Source organism: Lontra canadensis, unplaced genomic scaffold (assembly GCF_010015895.1).
Source record: "Lontra canadensis isolate GAN:19392208 unplaced genomic scaffold, GSC_riverotter_1.0 scaffold103, whole genome shotgun sequence".
Classification (NCBI taxonomy): domain Eukaryota; kingdom Metazoa; phylum Chordata; class Mammalia; order Carnivora; family Mustelidae; genus Lontra; species Lontra canadensis.
This window is the reverse complement of record NW_022631097.1, coordinates 6,247,158-6,269,174: the sequence shown is the minus strand read 5'-3', so window position 1 is coordinate 6,269,174 and position 22,017 is coordinate 6,247,158. Positions and strand designations below refer to the sequence as shown.

Below are 22,017 nucleotides of genomic sequence, written 5' to 3'. Positions count from 1 at the left end.
GCCCCAATCTGCATTCCTAGGAATAGTGTTCAAGCGTTCCTTTTCCTCTACATCCTTGTTATTTGTGTTTTGTTTTATTTTAGCCATTCTGACACGTGTAAGGTGATATTTCATTTTGGTTTTAATTTGCATTTCCCTGATGATGTGTGATGTTGAGCATCTTTCTGGCCTTCTTTGGAAAATTGTCTATTTAGGTCCTTTGCCCATTTTTAATCAAATCAATTGTGGGGAAGTGTTAAGTTGAATAAGTTCTAAATATATTTTGGATGTTAATCTCTAATTGGATATATCATTTGCAAATACTTCTCCCACTCAGTAGAGTGCCTATTTATTTCATTTATAGTTTCTTTCACTGTTCAAAAGCTTTTTATTTTGGTGTAGTCCTGATAGTTTAATTTTACTTTTGTTTCTCTTACCAGAGAAGATGTATCTAGAAAAATGTCTCTACGTCCCATACCAAAAAAACAACTGCTCATGTGGTCTCTGAGGAGTTTTATTATTTCAGGTCTCACATTTGGATCTTTAATCTATTTTGAGGATTTTTTATGTATAGTATAAGAAAGGGGTTCAGTTTCATTCTTTTGCATTCAGCTGTCCAGTTTTCCAAGTACCATTTCTGAAAGAAACTGTCATTTCCCCATTGTATATTCTTGTCTCCTATGTCCTAGATTAAGTGATCATATGTATGGTTTTATTTCTGGGCTCTGATTCTGTTCTATTAATCTATGTGTCTATTTTTGTGCCAGTACCATACTGCTTTGATTACTGCAGCTTTATTGGAAATCTTGAAATCTGGGACTCAGATATGTCTAGCTTTGTTCTTCTTTCTCAAGATTGCTTTAGCTATTTGGGGTCGTTTGTGGCTTCATACAATTTGAAGACTATTTGTTCTAGTTCCGTGAAAAATATTGGTGTTTTGATAGCTATTGCATTAAATCTATAGATTGCTTTGGGTAGTATGGACATTTAAAAAATGTTAATTCTTCCAATCCTTGAGCATGAAATATCTTGCTACTTGTTTGTGTCATCTTCAGTGTCTTTCATCAGTATTTCATAGTTTTCAGAGTAGAGGTCTTTCACCTCTTGGTTAAACTTATTCCTAGGTATTATTTTTTGGTGCAATTGTGAATGGGATTTTTTTTCTTGATTTCTCTTTCTGCAACTTCATTATGAGGGTATAGAAACACAACAGATTTTTGTATATGAATTTTGTATTCTGCAACATTACTAAATTCATTTCTCAGTTCTAATAGTGTTTTGGTGGAGCTTTAAGGTTTTTTCATATATGGTATGTCATCTGCAAATAGTGACAGTTTTTCTTCTTCCTTATCAATTTGGATACCTTTTCTTTCCCTTTTTTTTCCCCTGATTGCTGTGTCTAGGACTTGCAGTAGTATTTTGAATAAAATTGGTGAGAATGGACAGCCTTTTCTTGTTTTTGATCTTAGAGGAAAAGCTGTCAGTTTTTCACTGTTGAGTATAGTGTTGGCTGTGGGCTTTTCATATGAAACCTTTAGTATGTTGTGGTATGTTTCCTCTGAACCTATTTTGCTGAGAGTTTATATCAAGAATGGATGTTGTATTTTATCAACTGCTTTTTCTGCATCTATTAAGATGATCATATGTTTTTATCCTTTTTCTTGTTGATGTGATATATCACACTAATTGGTTTGCACATATGAAACCATGTCTGGAATAAATTTTACTTGATCCTGGGGAATGATTTTTTTAATGTGTTGTTGGATTCCGTTTGGTAATATTTTGTTGAGGATTTTTAAATCTATTCTCATCTGGGATATTGGATTGTCATTTTCTTTTTTGCAGTGTCTTTATCTGGTTTTGGTATTAGGGTAAGGCTGGCCTTGTAGAATGAATTTGAAAGTTTTCCTTCTCTTTCTGTCTTTCCTTTGTTTTTTGTTTTTTTGTTTTTTTTTTTTTTTTTGAGAAGACTTATGTACAAAAGTTTGGCAAAATTCACCTGTGGAGCTATCTGGTCCTGGACTTTTGTTTGGAGTTTTTTGGTTACCAATTCAATTTCAATATTAGCAATCTCTGTTCAAATTTTCTATTTCTTCCTGCTTCAGTTTTAGAACATTTTATGTTTCTAGGAATTTATCCATTTCTTTTAGGTTGTCCAATTTTTGGCATATAATCTTTTCGTAATATTCTTTTACAATCCTTTGTAGTGTTGGTTATTTCTGATTTTATTTATTTAAGTCATTTTTTCCTTGATGACTCTAGTTAGAATTTATCGATTTTTATCTCTTTTAAAGAACCAGTTCTTGGTTTCATTTATCTTTTTCTAATATTTTAGTCTCATTTTATTTTCCACTCTAATCTTTATTGTCTCCTTCCTTCTATGAGCTTTGGACTTCACTCTTTCTTCTTTTAGGTATAAGGTTTGTTGTTTGAGATTTTTTTTTTAAACTTCTCTTTTTTTTTAACTTTTTTTTTTTTTTTAAGATTTTATTTATTTGACAGAGATCACAGGTAGGCAAAGAGACGGGCAGCAAGAGAGGGGAAGCAGGCTCCCTGCTGAGCAGAGAGCCTGATGTGGGGCTTGATTCCAGGATCCTGAGATCATAACCTGAGCTGAAAGCAGAGGCTGAACCCGCTGAGCCACCCAGGCGCCCTGTTAAACTTCTTGAAGTAGGCTTGTATCACTATAAACTTCTCTTAGAAACCTCCTTCCTTACTGTGTTCCAAATATTTGGGACCATTGTGTTTTCAATTTCATCTGCCTCCATGTATTTTTCGATTTCTTCATTGATTAGGTACATGTTATTTAGCCTCTATGTGCTTGTGGGGTTTTTTTGTTTGCTTGCTTATTTTTTTTGTTTTTTAAAGATTTTATTTATTTATTTGACAGAGCATGAGTGGGAAGGAGGGGGAGAGGGAGAAGCAGGCTCCCTGCTGAGGGCTCAATCCCAGGACCCTGGGATCATGACCTGAGCTGAAGGTAGATGAGTAACTGACTAAGCCACCCAGGCACCCCGTGCTTGTGTTTTTCAGTTTGCTTTATGTAATTGATTTCCAGTTTCATATCATTTTGGTCAGAAAAGATGCTTGATATTATTTTAATCTTCTAAATTTACTGAGACTTGTTTTGTGGCCCAACATATGGTCTACTCTAGAGATGTTCCATGTGCACGTGAAAAGAATGTGTATTCTGCTGTTTTGGATGGAATATCCTGTTTATATCTATTAGGTCCATCTGGTCTAATCTGGTTCACAGCTACTGTTTCCTTGTCGATTTTTCTGTCTAGATCATCCATCCATCGATGTAAGTGGAGAGTGGAAGTCCTGTGCTATTAATTGCATTACTATCAGTTTTTTCCTTTATTACTGTTAATGTTTGCTTTTCATGTCTAGGTGCTCTGATGTTGAGCGCATAGATATTTACAATTGTTACATCCTCTTGGATTAAACCCTTTATCATTATATGGTGTATTGTGTATTGTCTCTTGATAATAGTTTTTGTTTTAAGGTCTATTTAGTCTGATATAAATATTGCTAACCCAGGTTTGTTTTTGTTTTTTAAGCTTCCATTTTCTTGGTATGTTTTTTCATCTCTTCGCCTTCAGTCTGTATGTGTCTTTAGGTCTGAAGTGAGTATTTTATAAGCAACTTACAGATGAGCCTGTTCTTATTTATTCAGAATCCTATATATTTTGATTTGAACATTTAGTCCATTTACATTTAATTATGGATAGGTATTTACTTATGGCTATTTTGCCAATTGTTTCTGGTTGTTTTTGTAGTTCTTCTCTGTTCCTTTCTTCTTTTCTTGCTCTCTTTCCCTATGGTTTGATGGCTTTCTTTAGTGTTATACTTGGATTTCTTTCTCTTTATTTTTTGTGTAACTATTATAGGTTTTTGATCTATGGTTACCATCAGGATCATATATATGACGTCTTATGTATGTAGCAGCCTATGTTAAGTTGATAGTCACTTAAGCTCAAACACCTTCTAAAGGCACTACATTTTTACTCCCCCTGCCCATGTTTTATGTATATGATGTCATATTTTGTCTTTTTATTTTAACCAGTTTGTAGATAATTTTGCTACTTTTGTCTCTTTCTCTCTTTTTTAAAAGATTTTATTTATTTATTTGACAGACAAGTAGGCTGAGAGACAGGTAGAGTGAGAGAGGAGGAAGCAGGCTCCCTGCTGAGCAGAGAGTCAGATGCAGGGCTTGATCCCAGGACCCTGGGGTCATGACCTGAGCTGAAGGCCGAGGCTTTAACCCACTAAGCCACCCAGGCGCCCCTTTTGTCTCTTTTTAATAAAGACTTTATTTATTTGAGAGAGGGTGAGAGCAAGCGCAAACAGAGGGAGGGGCAGAGAGAGAGAGGGAGAAGCAGCCTCCCCACTGCTTGGGGAGCCTGACGTGGGGCTCAATACCAGGATCCTGAGATCATGACTTGAGTCACAGTCCAACACTTAACCAACTGAGCTACCCAGGTCCCCCACTACTTTTGTCTTTTAACTTTCATAGTCATTTTATAAGTGATTAATCTACCTTTACTATGTTCGCTTTTACCTGTGGAATTTTTTCCTTTCATAATTTTCTTCTAATTATGGCCTTTTCTTTCCACTTAAATAATTTACACATTTCTTGTAAGTCTACTTTAGTGGTGATGAACTCCTTTGAATTTTGTTTGTCTGGGAAACTCCTTATCTCTTTTTCTCTTCTGAATAGTAAACTTGCTAGATAGAATATTCTTAGTTGTAGGGTTTTTGTTTTGTTTTGTTTTGTTTTTCCTTTTAGTGTCCTGTGTACATGATGTTACCTCCTTTTGGCCTGCGGTTTCTGCTGAAAAGTCATCTTATAGTTTTCTGGGGGTTTTCCTTGTATATAACTCTACTTTCTCTTGCTTTTAAAAAAATTCTCTTTATCATTACTCTTTGGCATTTTAATTATTGCATGTCTTGGTGTGGATATCCTTGGCTTCATCTTGTTAGGGACTCTCTCTGCTTTCTCTATCTTGATGTCCTCAGATTAGAGTTATTTTCAGCTATTATTTCTTCAAATAAACTTTTTGCCCCCTTCTCTTTCTCTTTTCTAGGATCCCTGTAATGTAAATGTTGTTACACTTGATGATACCACAGAATTCCCTTATCCTAATCTCATTTTTTATTATAGATTTTTCTTTTTGCTGTTCAGCTTGGTTGCTTTCCATTACCCTGTCTTTGAGACTGCCAATCTGTTCTGCTTCCTCTAACCTGCTTGTGGCTCTCTCTAATGTATTTTTTATTTCTGTTATTGAATTCTTCAGCTCTCACTGTTTTATTTTTTTTTGTATTTTCTGTCTCTTTGTTGAAGTTCTCACTGAGTTCATCCACTCTTTTCTCAAGTCCTATGAGTATCTTTATGACCATTACTCTGAAAAATTTTTTTTAAACAGGCATATTATTTTTGTTTTATTTTGGTCTTTTCCCGTGATTTTTGTCTCATTCTTTCATTTGTGACATATTCTTCTGTATCCTCATTTTGTCTAACTCTCTGTGTCACCTTCTGTGTATTAAGGAGGTTGATTACATCTCCTGGACTTGAGTGTAGTGGCCTTCTATAGAAGAGTGCTGCCCTATATTGGAATATCCCTTAGTCACCAGAGCCACATCCTCCAGGGGTGTGCAAAGGTGCAAGCAGCCCTGGGTGGGCTGCTTGCACCCTCCTCTTGTGGTTGCGCCTCAATTACCCTTAGTTCAGCCAGCTGCAATGACCCATTTTTCCTTCTGTTTGTGCACTGGACAGGGTTTGCCCCCTACACTATGGAGAGACCTGTCAGTGGCTATTGTGGACTAGCTGTTTGCAAATAGTCTCACTGCCAGAGCTGTAGGTGCACAGTAGGGCAGGGCTTTCCTTATGCATAGCTGGCTAAGAGGCCTGGCTGCAGAAATTGTGTGCATGTTGGAAAGTGGGCTTATCTTTCCTCTCTCTAGAGCAGGAGTCCCTTAGAAGTGGTACTGGTCCCTGTGGGAGTTGCTTGCTGGGTATAGTGGGACAGGAGATGTTTTGGTAGGATGCCTGCTGAAGAATCAAGCAGTTTGGATGGGGAGGGTACCAAGGGGAATGCAAGGGTGGGGCACCCTAATGATAGCAAGGTAAATGAAGAATATTTCTGGCTCCCACAAACATCTGGCTATCTAGGCTGTGGTAGGGAAAGAGGAAATGGCCTCCACTAGCACTCTTGTTCCTAGAAAAAATCTCCTGCAGGTTCCTGCTCCTCCAGCACATGTTCTAACATTAGTAAACAAATCTCCTTCCTGTATACTCCATGTGCTTCTCATACTGTTGCTTCTGTGTTGGGTCTTGGGCTGTGTTTCGTATACTGGCTCTTTAAGGGCAAGGACTTGGCTTTCCCTCACTCTCTGGCTCTCCCACAGTTATGCATGCTGAATTGTACAACTCTTGGATTGAAGCCCTGATCCAAGCCAGATTTTTGGGGACTCATCAGGATGGGTCCCCCAAGTCTGGGGGTCCCTGTATGGGATCAGTGTTCTGCCCCCTGTTTCTGGTTAGTTGTGCTGAGAACTTGGTTCCCAACTGCAACTCTGCCCTCCTGCCCTTGTTGGCGTGGCTTCTGTGATGGAGCTGTTATCTTGGTGTGTTTGTGGGACAAGTTGAACTCCGGATCTTCCTATTCTGCTATCTTCCCCAACCTCCTGGTCTTTATGATTTTAAAATGTAGTAGATTCATTAGAAAACAAGAAATACCCCTGAGATGATTTTCTTTTGTCCATAACATGGCTTAAGCATTTGGGAAGATTGATGGATTTAAGATAACTTTTAGTGATAAAGAACCTGTGAGGGAGAGAAGGGAGAAAAATTGGTGGCTTTTATTATCCTTGAACTATAAGATGAATGTTTAGAAGTTCTGTTATAAGAATTACAGGCCATTAGAAAATGTGGAATACATCTTGCTTATGTACTGTATTCATAGTACTTAGTTCCTGAAATGGGGAAAATTTTCTTTATCCCAACATTGTTTTCAGATAACAATGAATGTTTTTAAAAATGGCAAAAAATCTTTAGGAAAGAGTGTTCTATAACAATATTTTATCCACTTCTAGGTTTTCCTTTGATGTGTTTAGAGTTCCCAGTGTTAACTGCTAATGGTATTTTTCTTCTTACCTACAGCACAGCCAAGTACAGCATTTGGTCATTTCTTCCTCGATATCTGTACCTGCAGTTTAGCAAAGCTGCTAATGCTTTCTTCCTATTCATTACTATATTGCAGGTAATATTTCTGAACACATTATTAGATTAAGCTTTTTAGTAAAGAAAATACTAGAATCTTATTTAGCTGAATTAAGAATTTGATGTAGAGAATAAACTCAAACACTGAAAGAAGAGAACTCTCTCCTTACAATACTCATTAAGACACTGAAACTCCCATTTGGGGGCTGAAAAACATGTTGATGCCTAACGTATGAATCGGTCCACAGTTCTTCCTGATTTAGATCACTAATGAGATATTATTGGACTGCATTTTATAATTTATGCCACCTCCATGATAGGATAATTTAAATATATTTAAAGGAATAGTTTAAAGAAAGTCCAGATGCTAGTTTAAAATAGCTAATTTTCTTTTCTTTCTTTTTTTTTTTTGTATTTCAGTAAAAACAATTAATGTGAGATCTACCCCCTTAACGATTTTAAGTGTACGATACAGGAGTGTTCCCCATAGACATCTGTTGTACAGCAGATCTCTAGAACTTATTAATTTTGCATAACAAACTTTATGCTCATTGAATAACAACTACTCATCTCTCCCTCTCTCCAGCACCTGACACCACCATTTTACTCTCTGAGTCCATGAATCTATGTTAGATGTCTCATAAGCGGTCTTATGCTGGATTTGCCTGTCTGTGCCTGGCTCATTTCACTTGGCATAATGTCCTCAAGGTTCCTCCATGTTATTACATGTGGCAGGCTTTCCATCTTTTTGAAGCCTGAATAATATTCCATTGTATATATGCCACACTTTCTTTATCCAGTCATCCACCGACAGATAATGAAGTTGTTCCCATACTTGGCTATGGTTCTGCTATGAACATGGGAGTGCTGCTGTGTCTCCAAGATCCTGATTTCAACTCTTGGATAAATACCTAGAAGTGAGATTGCTGAACCATATGGTAGTTCTATTTTTAATTTTTTGAAAAATCTTCATATTATTTTTCTGTAATAGCAGCACCATTTTCTATTCCCACTGGCAGTGTACAAGGGTTCCAATCCTTTCACATCCTGATGAACACTTGTTATTTTTTTGTTTTGCTAACAGCCATCTTAACTTGTGTGAGATGATGTCTCACTCTCGCTGTAGTTTGGAGTTTCATTTGATGATTAGTGTGATGTTGAGCACCTTTCCTGTACCTCTTGGCCATTTGCAGGTTGTCTTCAGAGAAATGTCTATTCAGGTCCTTTGCCCATTTTGATTAGATTATTATCATTACTATTTTTCTCATTGAGTTGAAGTTCCTTATATCAGATGAGGGAGGGCTTCAAATATTTTCTCCTATTCTGTAGGTTGCCTTTTCATTTTGATGATGGTTCTCCTTGCTGTGCAGAAGATTTTCAGTTTGATGTGGTCCCCCTTGTCTATTTTTGCTTTTATTACCTGTGTTTTTGGCATCCTAGCTGAGAAATCATTGCCAAGACCAATGTCTAAAGCTTTCCCTCTTTTAGGAATAACATCTTTTCAAAAACAATTAAATTCAAGGCTTTCCATAATTTGGTTTGTGCCTGTTTATTCAGCCTTGTTTGCATCGTGAACCCTACAATGCAACACAATCCAAGAGGCAAATCTCCTCACAATTCCCCAATTTTCTTCCTAGCTCTAGACCTTGGATCATTCTGTTACCTAACCCAGAAGGCACTCATCTGGTTATACTCTATCCATTCTCTTAAAGGCACATTTCAAAATCCCCTTCCTTCAAATGTCACAAAATGCCACGCTCCATGCTGAGTTCCCCCATCTTTATCTTCTGTAGCAATGATCGTTGCTATACATTATAATTGATTTTATTTTTCCTGGAAAACTGTAAATTCCTTGAGAATAGAAATAGTGCCTTCAAAATGGCCAAGCTTTGGGATAAGAATTTAATGAACTGGTTGGGTTGAATTTACACAGAAGATTCGTGTTAGTGACCATTTGCAGTCAATGCTCTACCACTGGCATTAGTGAACATTTATAGAGGTCATGTAAGTGTGTAGCAAAATCTGTGCATGGAATTAACTCAAGAATGAATGATCAGACATAGTTCCTACCTTTGGAGAACTGGTAGTCCTTTTTTTTTTTTTTTAATATTTATTTGTCAGAGAGAGAGAGCAAGAGCACAAGCAGGGGGAGCAGCAGAGGGAGAGGGAGAAGCAGGGTTCCTGCTGAGTGAGGAGCCCGATGTGGGACTTGATCACAGGACCCTGAGATCATGACCTGAGCCAAAGGCACATGCTTAAGTAACTGAGCCACCCAGGCAGCCCCATTGGAGAGCTGGTAGTCTTAACATACAAATACTTCAAGAAATATTTATAAAGTATTAAGGGAACACAGGCCACTTTGGGCTGGAGTCTGAGTGGTTCAGGAAAAGCTAGTGAAAAAGAAGATGACATTTGAGCCAAAGATTAGAGGAGGAGGAGTCTAACAGTAAGCAGAGGGGCAGTGGAAGAAAAGGCCTTTCAGCCACAGGCGACTGTGTGAGAAAAGGCATGAAAACAGGAGGCACTGGTTTTCTTTTATAAGAACCAGGGGCCAAAGAGAAGAAGGGAAAGAGGTAAAATTTTCTTTGAGAATATTTTATATATTTTGAATTGTGAAAATTTAGCAAGTATGAAATTTTTTTTCTAGTGTATGGCATGTCCTGGAAACAGTAAACATTTTGTTTGGAGTGTAGAGTAGGAAAGAATCTGAAGATGTCAGGTGAGATCAGGATATAAGAAGCTTAGTGCTACATTCAGAAGCTTGGACTATGTTCGAGGGATAGGAAAAAGGCAGTGACAGTCAGGAGCTAGAGTGAAGTGGCCAGCTCTGGTTAGGCTTAACCAAGGAAGAGACAGAGAGAGGCCTGTGAGTGACAAGACTGGCTTGGAGGTGCACTGCGGAGAGATGGAGAAGAGGGACAGATAGGAATTATTTGAAAGGAAGATTTAACTGATAGCCTAAGCAATCCTAAAATTTCTCCCCTTTTTCCTCTGGTTCTCAAATTATTTTTATTTTATTTTAATTATTTTGATTTAATTTTATTATTTTTTAAAGATTTCTTTTATTTACTTGAGAGAGAGAGAGAGAGAGAGAACATGAGCAGGGAAGGAGGGGGCAGAAGGAGAGGGAGAAGCAGGCTCCTCACTGAGCAGGGAGCCCTACCGGGACTCGATTCCAGGACCTGAGATCATGACCTGAGCCAAAGGAAGATGCTTAACCCACTGAGCCATTGAACTGCCCCCTTATGGAACCCCCTTAGCAATCTCCCTTAGATTGCTTTTAAAGTAATTATAAGAATTATTGAGAGTTTCAAAATAGACAATATTTTGCTATAGGAACAAATAATAAACAAGCAGGAAATAAGGCAGCATAGAGAGTACACACAGGCCCAAGTTTGGAAACATAAGCCTAAAAACTGGTCTAAATCTGGAAAACTATAAACAGTCCAATCTAGGACCTTACCTACCCTTTCCTCCATCAGGAAACTGTCACAGCCTCTTTATCACTTTATTTCTCATATCCTGTTTGTTTATTTACTTATTTAGAGATTGTGAGCAAGGGTGAGTGGGGGAGCTGGGAGGGGCAGAGCGGGAGAAAGAATCTAAGGCAGGCTCCATGCTCAGTGCGGAGCTCCACAGGGCTTGATCTCACAACACTGAGATCATGACCTGAGCCGAAATCGAGAGTCAGACACCTGACTGAGCCACCCAGGGTCCCTACTTTATTTCTCCTATTTTAAACAGTGGGGGGTAGACCTAGAGTTGTCTCCATAGGAAATTAAGAGAAATATTATTCTCCAGCTTCTCCCAAAAATTTCTCTTGTGCCTCAAAAAGAAGGTTCAGTTAACTTGACCTTTTGGATTTAACTATTTTGAAGGGATGCTATTTTAGACATTTAAGTTTTGAACTATTCTCTTCGAAATGTGGTAAATGCATTATACTGGAAAGATGACATAATGACCCAAGTGTTAAGCAGTCACTCTGGTGGATTTTCCATAACGTAATGTTTAGTCTCATGCTTCAGGGAGGGTTTTGATAAGCTAAGAGTCTCCTTCCTCTTTTTATTTAACAGCATGTGTTGTTCTTATGTCCCACATATGCTACTAGTAGTCAGACTTTTAGTGTCAAGCAAAAATATAAGATTCATCATAAGATTCACAGTGGAACTCTGATTGTTTCTGCAGCAAATTCCAGATGTGTCTCCGACGGGAAAATATACAACTCTCTTGCCTTTGGTGATTATTCTTATGGTTTCAGGCATCAAAGAGATTGTAGAAGATTATGTAAGTTCACTATTAGTGAAATGTTCTCAAAACTGTTGCCTTGAATAGAAGAGGCATAGTTGTTGTTGTTTTTAAGCTTCTTGTTGGAACTGGTATAATTCTTTAAATCTGTAGTTGATATGAAAAACCAAAGTTTTAAGGTTTCAGATCTTAAATTGTGTGTGTGTGTGTGTGTCTGTGTTTGAGAAACCAGTAGGATTTAATTGTGGTCATAAGATGTATCTTTGAGGATTTAATGCAACCAGAAAATCCTAACTGGCTAAAAAGGTCAGGAATTGTGCAGTGACTTCATTTCTCCTTTAACCTTATCACAGATGCATTTTTTTTTCCTATTTCTAAAAATAGATTTTATCTATTTGTTAGAGAGAGAGCATAAGTAGGGGGAGGGCAGAGAGGGCAGAGTGGGCAGTGCGGGCAGCAGGCTCCCAGCTGAGCAAAGGAACCCAGCGCAGGACTCCATCCCAGGACCTTGAGTTCATGACCTGACCCAAAGGCAGATGCTTAATTGACTGAGCCACCCGGGTATTCTCACAGACACAATTTCACATGAGCCTACAGATTTTAGCAGTAAAGGAAAAGAGAGATTCAGTATTGTTTTCCATTGGTTCTGACCATACCTGCTACACCTGGGCTCTCTCTAGTAGGATCCCCTTTTTCCTCACTCACAATCCTAATGCTCATTTTCCAAAATTGGTAGCTCTTGTTATTCCTATGTTTCTGCCTCATTTCTCCATATCTTGTAAAGATAGGTCATCAGTAAAATCTATTTGGTTGCTGGTCTTTTGATTGCTTTATACTATGAAAGAATTTTTCAAACTTAATCAAAAGCCTTGAGCTAAATGGGGCATAATTCAAGATTGCTAATTATGTGTTTAACTAGAAGGATGGTCATTGAAAGCCATATATAATATGCTGACATTTTAAGTAGCACTTCACTATGTAGGAGGCACTGTATTGTATATATTTACACGTGTGTGTATGTGTGTATGTGTATTCATTTAAATTGAGGCACAGTCTGGTTAGTGACCTGTGACCTGACATGGCTGCATTCATAGGAGGTAGAGTTGGAATGTCAGCCAAGACAGGCCATCTCTACTGGTCACATACTTAACCACTATGCTGTGCTCCCTCCATTAGATCACATCTCAATTTAGAGAGCTGATAGGGGTAAAACAAAATTGAAATCCGTTATGACCAAAAAACATACAAAAAACCAAACCCCCTAAAACAAAACAAAAAGCCCAAAACCCATTACAATTAGGTTCACTGCCTCTATTCTTTCCTAGGCCTACTATGACTTGTGTTATCATGTGCATTACTCACTTTGAACTTTTGACATAATGAATTTTTTTCTATAACAGAAACGACACATGGCAGACAAATTAGTTAACACAAAGACGGTGATAGGTAAGATATCAAACGAATCTTTTATTCCCTTTCACTATAAAAAATATCTAAATTGACCAGATACACGTGCTGTGTTTCATAACATTTTGCTATTTAAATATAGAAAGCAAAGAACAACCATCAGGAAACTGTTTCCTATATGTGAGAATCATCAATTATGTTAATTAGAATAAAATAAATGAAAAAAGATGGGAAGTTGGAATATTTGGGATATGAACAATTCTTATGTCAATAAAAAAGATCTGGGTGTTACATAGTCTCTCTCAGTCCTAATTTCAATATGTGCTAACTTTGTAATTGATTAGAAATATATAACGTTGCTTTTCAAGGTATCAGCCAGTATCTTAGCAAACTGTTTTCTCTCTAGGATCAGAAGTAACTTAACTTTATGCAATAGTCATCTATTCTTATGTTAAGTTACATTATATCATATTGTTCTATTTTGGTTCAGTGCATGTGAACACAGTTTACATCTCTTTCCAGTTTATTTCAAGGTTTAATTAGTGAAGACAGTAATTTATAAAGAAACACATTTAGTTTTTTTGAAAAATATCTCTTATTTTGGACTTTACCTAATTCAATTGTTACAGTTAATACATAACTCTGTTTTCCAGTGTTAAGAGAGAATACATGGAAAACGATTATGTGGAAAGAGGTAAGAATGTATTTTAAGTGAGTAATAAGCACCTCCCATAATGAGAGTTACAGATTTTTATCTCTGAAACATGTCTTCAAGAACTGTCATATTATCCTATTTTGTAGATGAGGAAGGAAGTAGAGGACCAAAGAGAATAACTAATTTGCTCAAGGTCATACAGCCCGGAAGTGGTGAAAAAAGGCTTTAAATTTAAGTCTCATTGGTTGGAAGTCTACGTGCTTTCTAATATGTCTCTGTGTTACTTTTGTGTCACTGACTGGAATATTTAGAGATAATGCTGCTTCACAAGCTGTTGCTCAGGGTACAAGGTAACCTTACACAGAGACTACCTCAGGGAATGTCTTCATGAATATTTGCCCTTGAGGTAGAAGTTAAAGGCATAGGGGGGCTTGATACTTTGTCCTCATTAATAATTCCTTGCTGACCAGTGTAAATGCCTTTGAAGACCAATTATAAGAGTGTTTTGGTTTCTAAATATCATCAGTATGCCTTTCCCTGAGAGAGATCAAGCAGTAGAGTTAATCATGATTGCATTTTGCTCCTCTCACTGGGACTAAGAGAAAAAGTCCCTGAGACATCTACTCTATTCCTGGTTGGCAGAGTCTCAGGGGAGAGGGTTGGTGAGAGACAGAGGACAGGAGTGAGGCTGCAGTGGGAGCGGGAGCGGGGGCGGGGGAACTTTTTTCTGCAGAGGGGTGATTACATGATTGAGTTTTTTTTTTGTTTTTTTTTTTTTTTTACATGATTGAGTTTTAATTTACCGCCATTGCCTTCCACTAGAAGAATGAGTTACACAGCTAGAGCCAAGGACCAGGAATTCTTGTCTCTCTGACTCCTTTTACCACCTGTACGATCAAATGGAGCACTTTATAGATTGGGTGTTTACAAAAGGAAAAGGGAGTTGATTTGAGGGTCCTGTGGGCCAAAGAGAAAAAGTTTGTAAGAGATGACCACTCTTAGGGAAACCTGTTATCCTATGTTATCTGATAACTCCCTGTTATCAGATCCCCGGGGGCATAATCTTCTGTGTCAATATCGTTTCTGGGGGGAAATCTAGTTTTAATTACAAAGTGTCAACTTGTCTCATTCTAGCTGTTGTGAGATCTTGCTGTTGTTTATATAAGCTACAAATGCTTTATTGCTCACTGTACTGTGAACTTGAAGTAAGTTGTGAATGTTTAATTGTCAATCCTTTTTCTCAGAATTTATGGACACTTACAGCTTTTAAGTTTCTTTCCTCACTTTGATCCAGAAGTATTTAATTAATCTCTGCTGAATTAATGAAGATAGAAATTATCTGTATAATCATATTATGAAAAGAAAAATAGTCTCCTCGTTCTTTTCCTCCTCAGAAAGAAATTACTATTTTTTTCAGTATAGTCCAGAAATTGGTTTGGGAGTGAACTTTACCCTCTTCCTCTGCCCACCCTCCCTCCTTCTGCCCCACATTTCTAGCTGCCCAGGAAGGGCCTGCCAGTTTTTAGAGCTGTGTCCTCAATACCTAGGACAGTGTAAATGCTCAAGGGGTTAAAGAAAAAGTACACGGGAAGAAAGCATTAAAAACTCATGCCGCTTTCTTCACATATTGTTCCTGGTATTTACATCTTTCTCTTTTAGTTACAAGTTAGAATTCCTTCATACATTCAGTCAACAAATATTGATTGATCGATTGACTAATGTGTCAGGTGGAGGGAGATGGGTATTTTTTCTGCTCTGCATGGAGCTCACAGACCAGCAGAGAAAAGCCCACCTTTAGGCAAGCAATTACGGTGTGATAGTGTAAGAACAGTGCATAATTGCAAAAACAGTACTATCAATTAGTCTGTTTGGATTTCTCAACCTTGGTGTAAGGACCTATTTAGCCAGAGTGCTTCCATCTGGTTAAGCAATAATTTTGTTATTTAAAACTTAAACTGTCCCTGCCCCCCTTTCCCCAGGGCACTTACTTAAAAACAAGTCCCAGAAACCAGTCCCAGGTAACAAAGCCCAAATACAAGGGTGGGTCAGGCCAGGTGGAGACATCTGATAAGTGGGGGTATGCATACTGTCTCCCTAGTTACCAAGGAGTATGGGCCCCACCCTCTGGGCACCTTTTGGGCACCAATTCTGACCAAGGTGATAGGCTAGTTCAAATGTCTACTAGGGTAAATTGCAATTCGGTTGGTCACCTAGCATGACTGTGCAGCTTTCTCTGTGTTACAATTTCATTGGCCACCTGTGCGTGGGCAGGCCCAACCACATGGCCTTTGCCCTTAAAAGCTAGTCTGTGAAGCAGAGAGGGGTCGCCCTCTCTGTAAGAGGTGTGGCCCCGAACGTTCGGTTTGATTATTGATGCTTGGCACGAAATAAAGCTTTGCTTGACCTTCGTTTTGTATCAGTCTTGCTCCTTTAATCACGGACCCATTATTGGGGAACCCAACATTGGGGACTCAACACTTGGCACTATTTACATTTTGGGGCCAGAAAATTCTTTGTTCTGGGTGGTTGTCCTGTCCATTGTGAACTTTTAGCAGCATCTCCGGCCTCCACCCACTAGTTCCCAGTAGCATTGTCTCCTAAAACCCGTGAAGTTGTGGCACCCAGAAATGTTTCCGGACATGGCCAAATGTCCCTGGGGGGAAGGGAGGGACACCTGCCCCCAGTTAAGAACAACTCTTTTAGAGGAATGACTCCCTCAAAAAACAAAATTGTTCTAATGTAGCTGAAGTTTCTTAGCATGGCTCCAGGATTTTCACCTCCTAATTTTTCTTAAGAATATTTTATGCATTTTGACTCTATTTTGCTTTTTAAAATTCATGCTTCTGTGATTTCTTTCCTTGTTTAAAAGGTAAATGTGGGTGACATTGTGAAGGCCTCCAACGGACAGTTCCTTCCTGCAGACGTGGTTCTGATCTCTTCCAGGTTCGTTGTGATAGTGGGCATTCAAGAAACTTTTTTTTTTTTAGGTTTATTTATTCATTTTAGAGTGTGCGGGGGAGGGTGGCAGACAGGGAGTGAGAGTCTCAAGCAGCCTCTGTGCTGAGCATGGAGCCCCATGCAGGGCTCGATCTCAAGACCCTGAGATTGCAAGCTGAGCTGAAACCAAGAGTCCGGAACTGAACAGGTTGAGCCAGCCAAGGAATTTATTCTGAATTAGAAATTTTAAGAAAATCATAGGCCTTCCCTTCTCACCCCTTTCTCTATCCCTTTTTCTATATTATAGACCAGCAAAGTTACTGCAGAGTTGTGGAATCAGCAAAATTTTACCGTGAAAGGTCTGATAGTAAATATTTTCAGCTTTGAAGGCCATGCAGTCTCTGTTGTAGCATCAGAAGCAGCCATAGGCAATATAGAAACAAATAGGTGTGGACATGTTCCAATAAAACTTTATTTATAAAAAGAGGCAGGACCCAGAGTTAGCCTGTGGGCCATAGTTTGCTGACTGCTATTCTGTACTTCTATTATCTTTTCTTTAATTTTGCTGGACATATTTTCTTCTTTCCTAATTGTTAGATTAATTCCATCCCTTCTATAATTTCTACAGACAGTCAGCAAAATATAAAATATTTACATTTATGATCACATTTTAATCTCCTAGCAATTCTGAGGTGTTCCCTTTCTAAGAACAAAGTGACTCACACAGAGAAGTAAGTGATTTTTTTCAATATCATTAAGTGGACTCATTTGAGGACCAAGTTTAAAAACACAGCCTCCGTTCTTTTTGTAGAACTATATTGCTTTATTCATTGGCTATTTTGGAGGAAGCTTACACAGAGACTCCCTGCAATGGGTATTTCCTTTCCATGAGGTCATGTCTGACCACCTCTCCATATGCTTCTATGTTGGGCCCCCTGGGGAGCTTGGCTGTCCCCTCCTTCATGTTCTCTGTAAGGAGAACACAGTCTGGGGCATCTGTGGGTAAGAGTGGCTACAGTCATGAACACCACTGCGTTTGACATGTTGGGTAAACTCTTTACCTAGATCAAGTCATAATCACTCAAAGTGATTAAAAAACAAAAGTTCCTAGCCTTCTAGACACACATCCTCTTGGAGCATGACGAGATTTATTGGGAAGAGAGATTTGTTCTAGAGCCATTGTCTAAGCTTCTGGAAAAGCAGTAATACCAATGCTAGTTCTTATTCCTACCAGATACACTTTGTTCTTTTGCCATCAATGCATTAACCCATTGGACAAAGGAACTTAGTGTTGTCGATGTGTTTCTCTCTTGGGTTCGGTTAGGAGTATGGGGTTCACCCAGAAGCCAGGGAGGTACCATAAAGGGCTTTGTTTCTATAACCTCTACATCATTTGTATGAGCTTCCAGCCATATCAAGGGGGAAAATTATTTGAGAAACAGGAAAAGCCCTCAAAAGTAACTAAAAGAATAGGAAAAAAAGGCAAAAAGAGGGAAAAATAAAATGCCCTTAATCAGGTAGTAGAATAAATAAAAACCATCAATTACAAATAAAGCAAATAGATTTCAGAAGTGAAAGAATATTATAAAACTGTCCAGCTATATGTTGTTTACAAGAATTTCACAAAACACAAGTGCTCAGGAAGATTGAAATGAAAGGATGAAAAAATACATACAGAAAATAGAAAACAAGTCCAGAAGAGATGGTATCACCATTAGATACAATAGACTTTGAGACAAAAAGCATTATTTGAGATAAGGTATCATAGAAGAAAAAGAAAAAAAGCCACTTCATAATAACAGTTTCAAGTCACAGAGGAATGTCATAGGTTAAAGATACAGAAAAAACTTCAACATCTACAAGAAATTTACAAACTCAACATCCTACTGGGAGGTTTCAGTATTTGCTTTCAGGAATTGATCAAATGGAGAAAAAAGTCAGTATGGTGGTAGAAGATTTGAAAAGCACAGTGATAACCTTGAAATAATGGCATGTATAGAGATTTTTGGTATATCGTGTATCAAAAAGTGATGTATACATATTCTTCACAATTCTTCACAATTAGGAACACTTGTCAAAATTGTTAGGACATAAGAACGAATCAACAGATTCTGAGAGACTGGTATTCCACAGGCTACTTGTTCTGACCATAATGCTATTATGTCTGAAATCAGTAATAAAAAGATAACTACGAACCTTATATGTTAGAAATAAAACATGGCCCTAAACAACTCATTAGCCAAGGAGGCAATCCTAATGGAAATTGGAAAATACTTAGATTTTAGTAGTTATGAGAATACATCAAACCTCCTATGATACAGCTAAGTTAACACTTTAATTTAAAATGCTTTCATTAAAAAAAGAAGAAATGCCAAAAAAATGAGCTAAGAATCTAGTCTAAAATGTTAGCTACAGTAGAAAAGAATAAACTCAAAGAAGTTAGGCATAATAGAAAAAGATTTTGGAAGTTCTTACTTTGTTGTGTCACTGGCATCTTTAGTAAAGATATATTTTTATTTTGTGGGTATATGGTCTTGGCTGGCAAAATTGATACAGATTGCTTTACTTTAAACTTGATATTCAGTAAATGAGATACAGTCCAAAGAGTAAGACTGAATTTAAGACTAAGTAAACTTTAATGACAATTTTTTGTTATTCTTTGTGGCATTTTCCCCCCAGACAATTAATTTTCATGAGTAAATTGCATTTGACATGGAATAAAATCTGACAAAGCAAATGTTCTTTAATTCAGTGTCTTGATTTCTTAACTGGTGAGGTTAGATAGAAATAGAGAAGCCCAGGGTGCCTGGGTGGCTCACATCATGATCTCAGGTCCTGGGATCCAGCCCCACATCAGGCTCCCTTCTTGGTGGGGAGTCTGCTTCTCCCTCTGCCTCTTCTTCTCTCTTTCTCAATCTCTCTCTCTCTCTGTCTCTCATGAATAAATAATAAAATCTTAAAAAAAATAGAGAAGCCAAAGTGTAGTGTTTGTCTGAGAGCCCCTGCTCTGTCCAGAGTTATCCTAAAGATTTTATTCTCATTATAAAGGCCATTGAGGGACGCCTGGGTGGCCCAGTCATTTAAGTGTCTGTCTTCGGCTCAGGTCATGATCGCAGAGTCCTGGGGTCAAGCTCCACATTGGGCTCCTTGTTTACTGGAGAGTCTGCTTCTCCCTCTCCTGCTGTCCCTCCCCATCTAGCTTGTGCTCTCTCTCTCTCACACTCATTCTTTCTCAAATAAATAAATGCATAAATAAAATATTAAAGAAGAAAGAAGGCAGCCATAGAGCTTGAGCCATTGGGAACTCCAATGGACCCATCTTAGAAAATAACAGAATTTTAGGTTTGACCTTAGTTGTGACACTGGTTTGTTTTGAGCTATATAACCTCTTCTGTTCACCCTCAGCCATTTCTCTTTTTGGGATTAAAGAGTAATCACTCAGCTTTGTGAGGGTAGAAAATTTTCTACTACAAAGTGAATTTTAGGCAGGGTAGTATCAGACTGCTAATTTCTCCTGAAAAAGTAATTGTAGTTCTTTCAGTTTTGAACAGACCTTTCAGCTGTTGGTGTAGGTCCCATTTCACTGTTAACGTTATTGGGAATTTGATTTTTGGAGAGACGGTGATTCAGTGTTACTTGCTTTATTTTCCTTAGTGAACCTCAAGTAACATGTTATGTAGCAACATCTAATCTGGATGGGGAGACAAATCTAAAAATACGACAGGTAAGGATAACTTCGAAATCCTAATTTTGTGCTTAAGCTCACAATGTCAAGTTTTGGCAGGTGCCAGTTTATTTGTCTTTGTTTTTTGTTTGTTTGTTTGTTCATGAAGAAAAGTATCTCACTGCTGTCATGTACGGATATGATTCATCCTCATCAGTTATTTACAGGGGACTTTAAAAAGAATATGTAGGAACTAGGTGATATGGTACTAGTGCAAGAAAAAGAATGTCCTATAAAACACAGATCATATAAAGGATAACATGCCTTGATGCATATTATTTTGAGGATATTTTTGCTCTTTGGTGATAAAACTACTGTCATGATAAATATCATAACAAGATTAAAGGGGTATAAATGAGCTCTGAGTACATATACCACTGCTTTTTAAATTATCATTTGAATTTCAGAGTAACTTGTGATAATGAATGGAAGGAGATAGTTTTCTAATTAACTTCTTATTAATGGAAAAAAGATGATCTTTAAGATAATTGAGTCTTTGCTTTGTCACTTTGCTTCAATAAGAAGTCTTTAAATTTACATTTGATTATTTACATGTCGGCTAATCTTTTTTTGCAAACTTTAATTTGATTGAAAATGCAAACAAATTTTAGAATTTATTAAAGTAATGTATCATCTTTGTAAAAATAATATAAATAATACAGGAACTTTGTCTATTAAACCTTATCTCCACCTTCCAAATCCCACTTTTATCCCCAGTACTAACTGTTATAATAGTTTGGTGGTACCCTCTTGATTTTTTAAAAAATGCAATTGTAGACTTCTGTTTCAGGGGAAATGAAGTAGACATACTTTCTTTTATTTTCTCTGCTAAGTACAACTAAAAACTTTGGACATTATATAGAAAACAAATATGAGAAGATACTGAAAGAGTGATAGAAGAAGGTAGATTGTGGGGCCTTGGAACCCAGGGAACAACAAGGTGGTGAGTCATATATACCTTTTGTCATATATACAAGGCTTAGAACTGAAGAAACCCAAAACCCAGAAAAACCAATTGATACAGACCAAAAAAAAAAAAAAATGCCCCAACAAAAGCCTCCTTTCTCTAGTCAAAGGACCAGCAAAGGGGCAGTCAGCAAGACAGAAAGTTTGAGACAATGACCACTCTTCCCCAGTCAAACACCAGAGTAAAAATTTGGCCCCACTCTCACCTGTGTCAGCAAAGATTGAGTGTGGAGCCTAGAATTTCATCTTTACCCAGCTTTAATGAGGCTTCCAACTCCCCAAAAAATATGGTGTCAGAGAAACCAAGTAGGAAGCCAAGAGTTTCATTTTGCAATAAAGATGGTGATAAGGAACTCCTCTCTTTTCACTGAGTCAGTGAAGACTACATGGACAGCGGTAATAAGGTGCTGCAACCCCTTCAGTCCAGGGAGATAATGATGGAGGCCTACAGGGGAGCCAGAACTCCCACTCCTGCCCAGCCGTAATAAGGAGCACCTCCATTTGGTTGTCAACAGAGGCCAGGTGTGCAACTTACCTTTCTGTCCCCCATCTTGCTGTAATGAGGCAACACTCCCGTTCCCTGTCAGAGTAGTGTCAAAGGAAGCCACCTAACAGAAAGTGTAATGATATCTAGATCGTATAATTCCCCAGATGTCTAGATTTCAATAAAGAGTCATTCATTATACCAAAAACCAGGAGGATCTCAAACTCAATGAGAAAAGAAAATCGGGGTGCCTGGGTGGCTCAGTGGGTTAAGCCTCTGCCTTCGGCTCAGGTCATGATCTAAGGGTCCTGGGATCAAGCCCCACGTCGGGCTCTCTGCTCAGTGGGGAGCCTGCTTCCCCCTCTCTCTCTGCCTGCCTCTCTGCCTACTTGTGA

General features: G+C 38.0%; 1 protein-coding gene across 1 annotated transcript in view; it reads left to right on the top strand.

Moving 5' to 3' along the window:
• Window positions 1–22,017, top strand: part of RNF6 (ring finger protein 6) — a 91,416-nt gene that overhangs the window by 57,875 nt on the left and 11,524 nt on the right. The window contains exons 7-10 of the mRNA XM_032838286.1: window positions 11,390–11,488; window positions 13,510–13,550; window positions 16,381–16,454; window positions 20,103–20,172. Of these exons, the coding sequence (XP_032694177.1) occupies window positions 11,390–11,488; window positions 13,510–13,550; window positions 16,381–16,454; window positions 20,103–20,172 (284 nt within the window). The remainder of the gene's footprint in view (window positions 1–11,389; window positions 11,489–13,509; window positions 13,551–16,380; window positions 16,455–20,102; window positions 20,173–22,017) is intronic.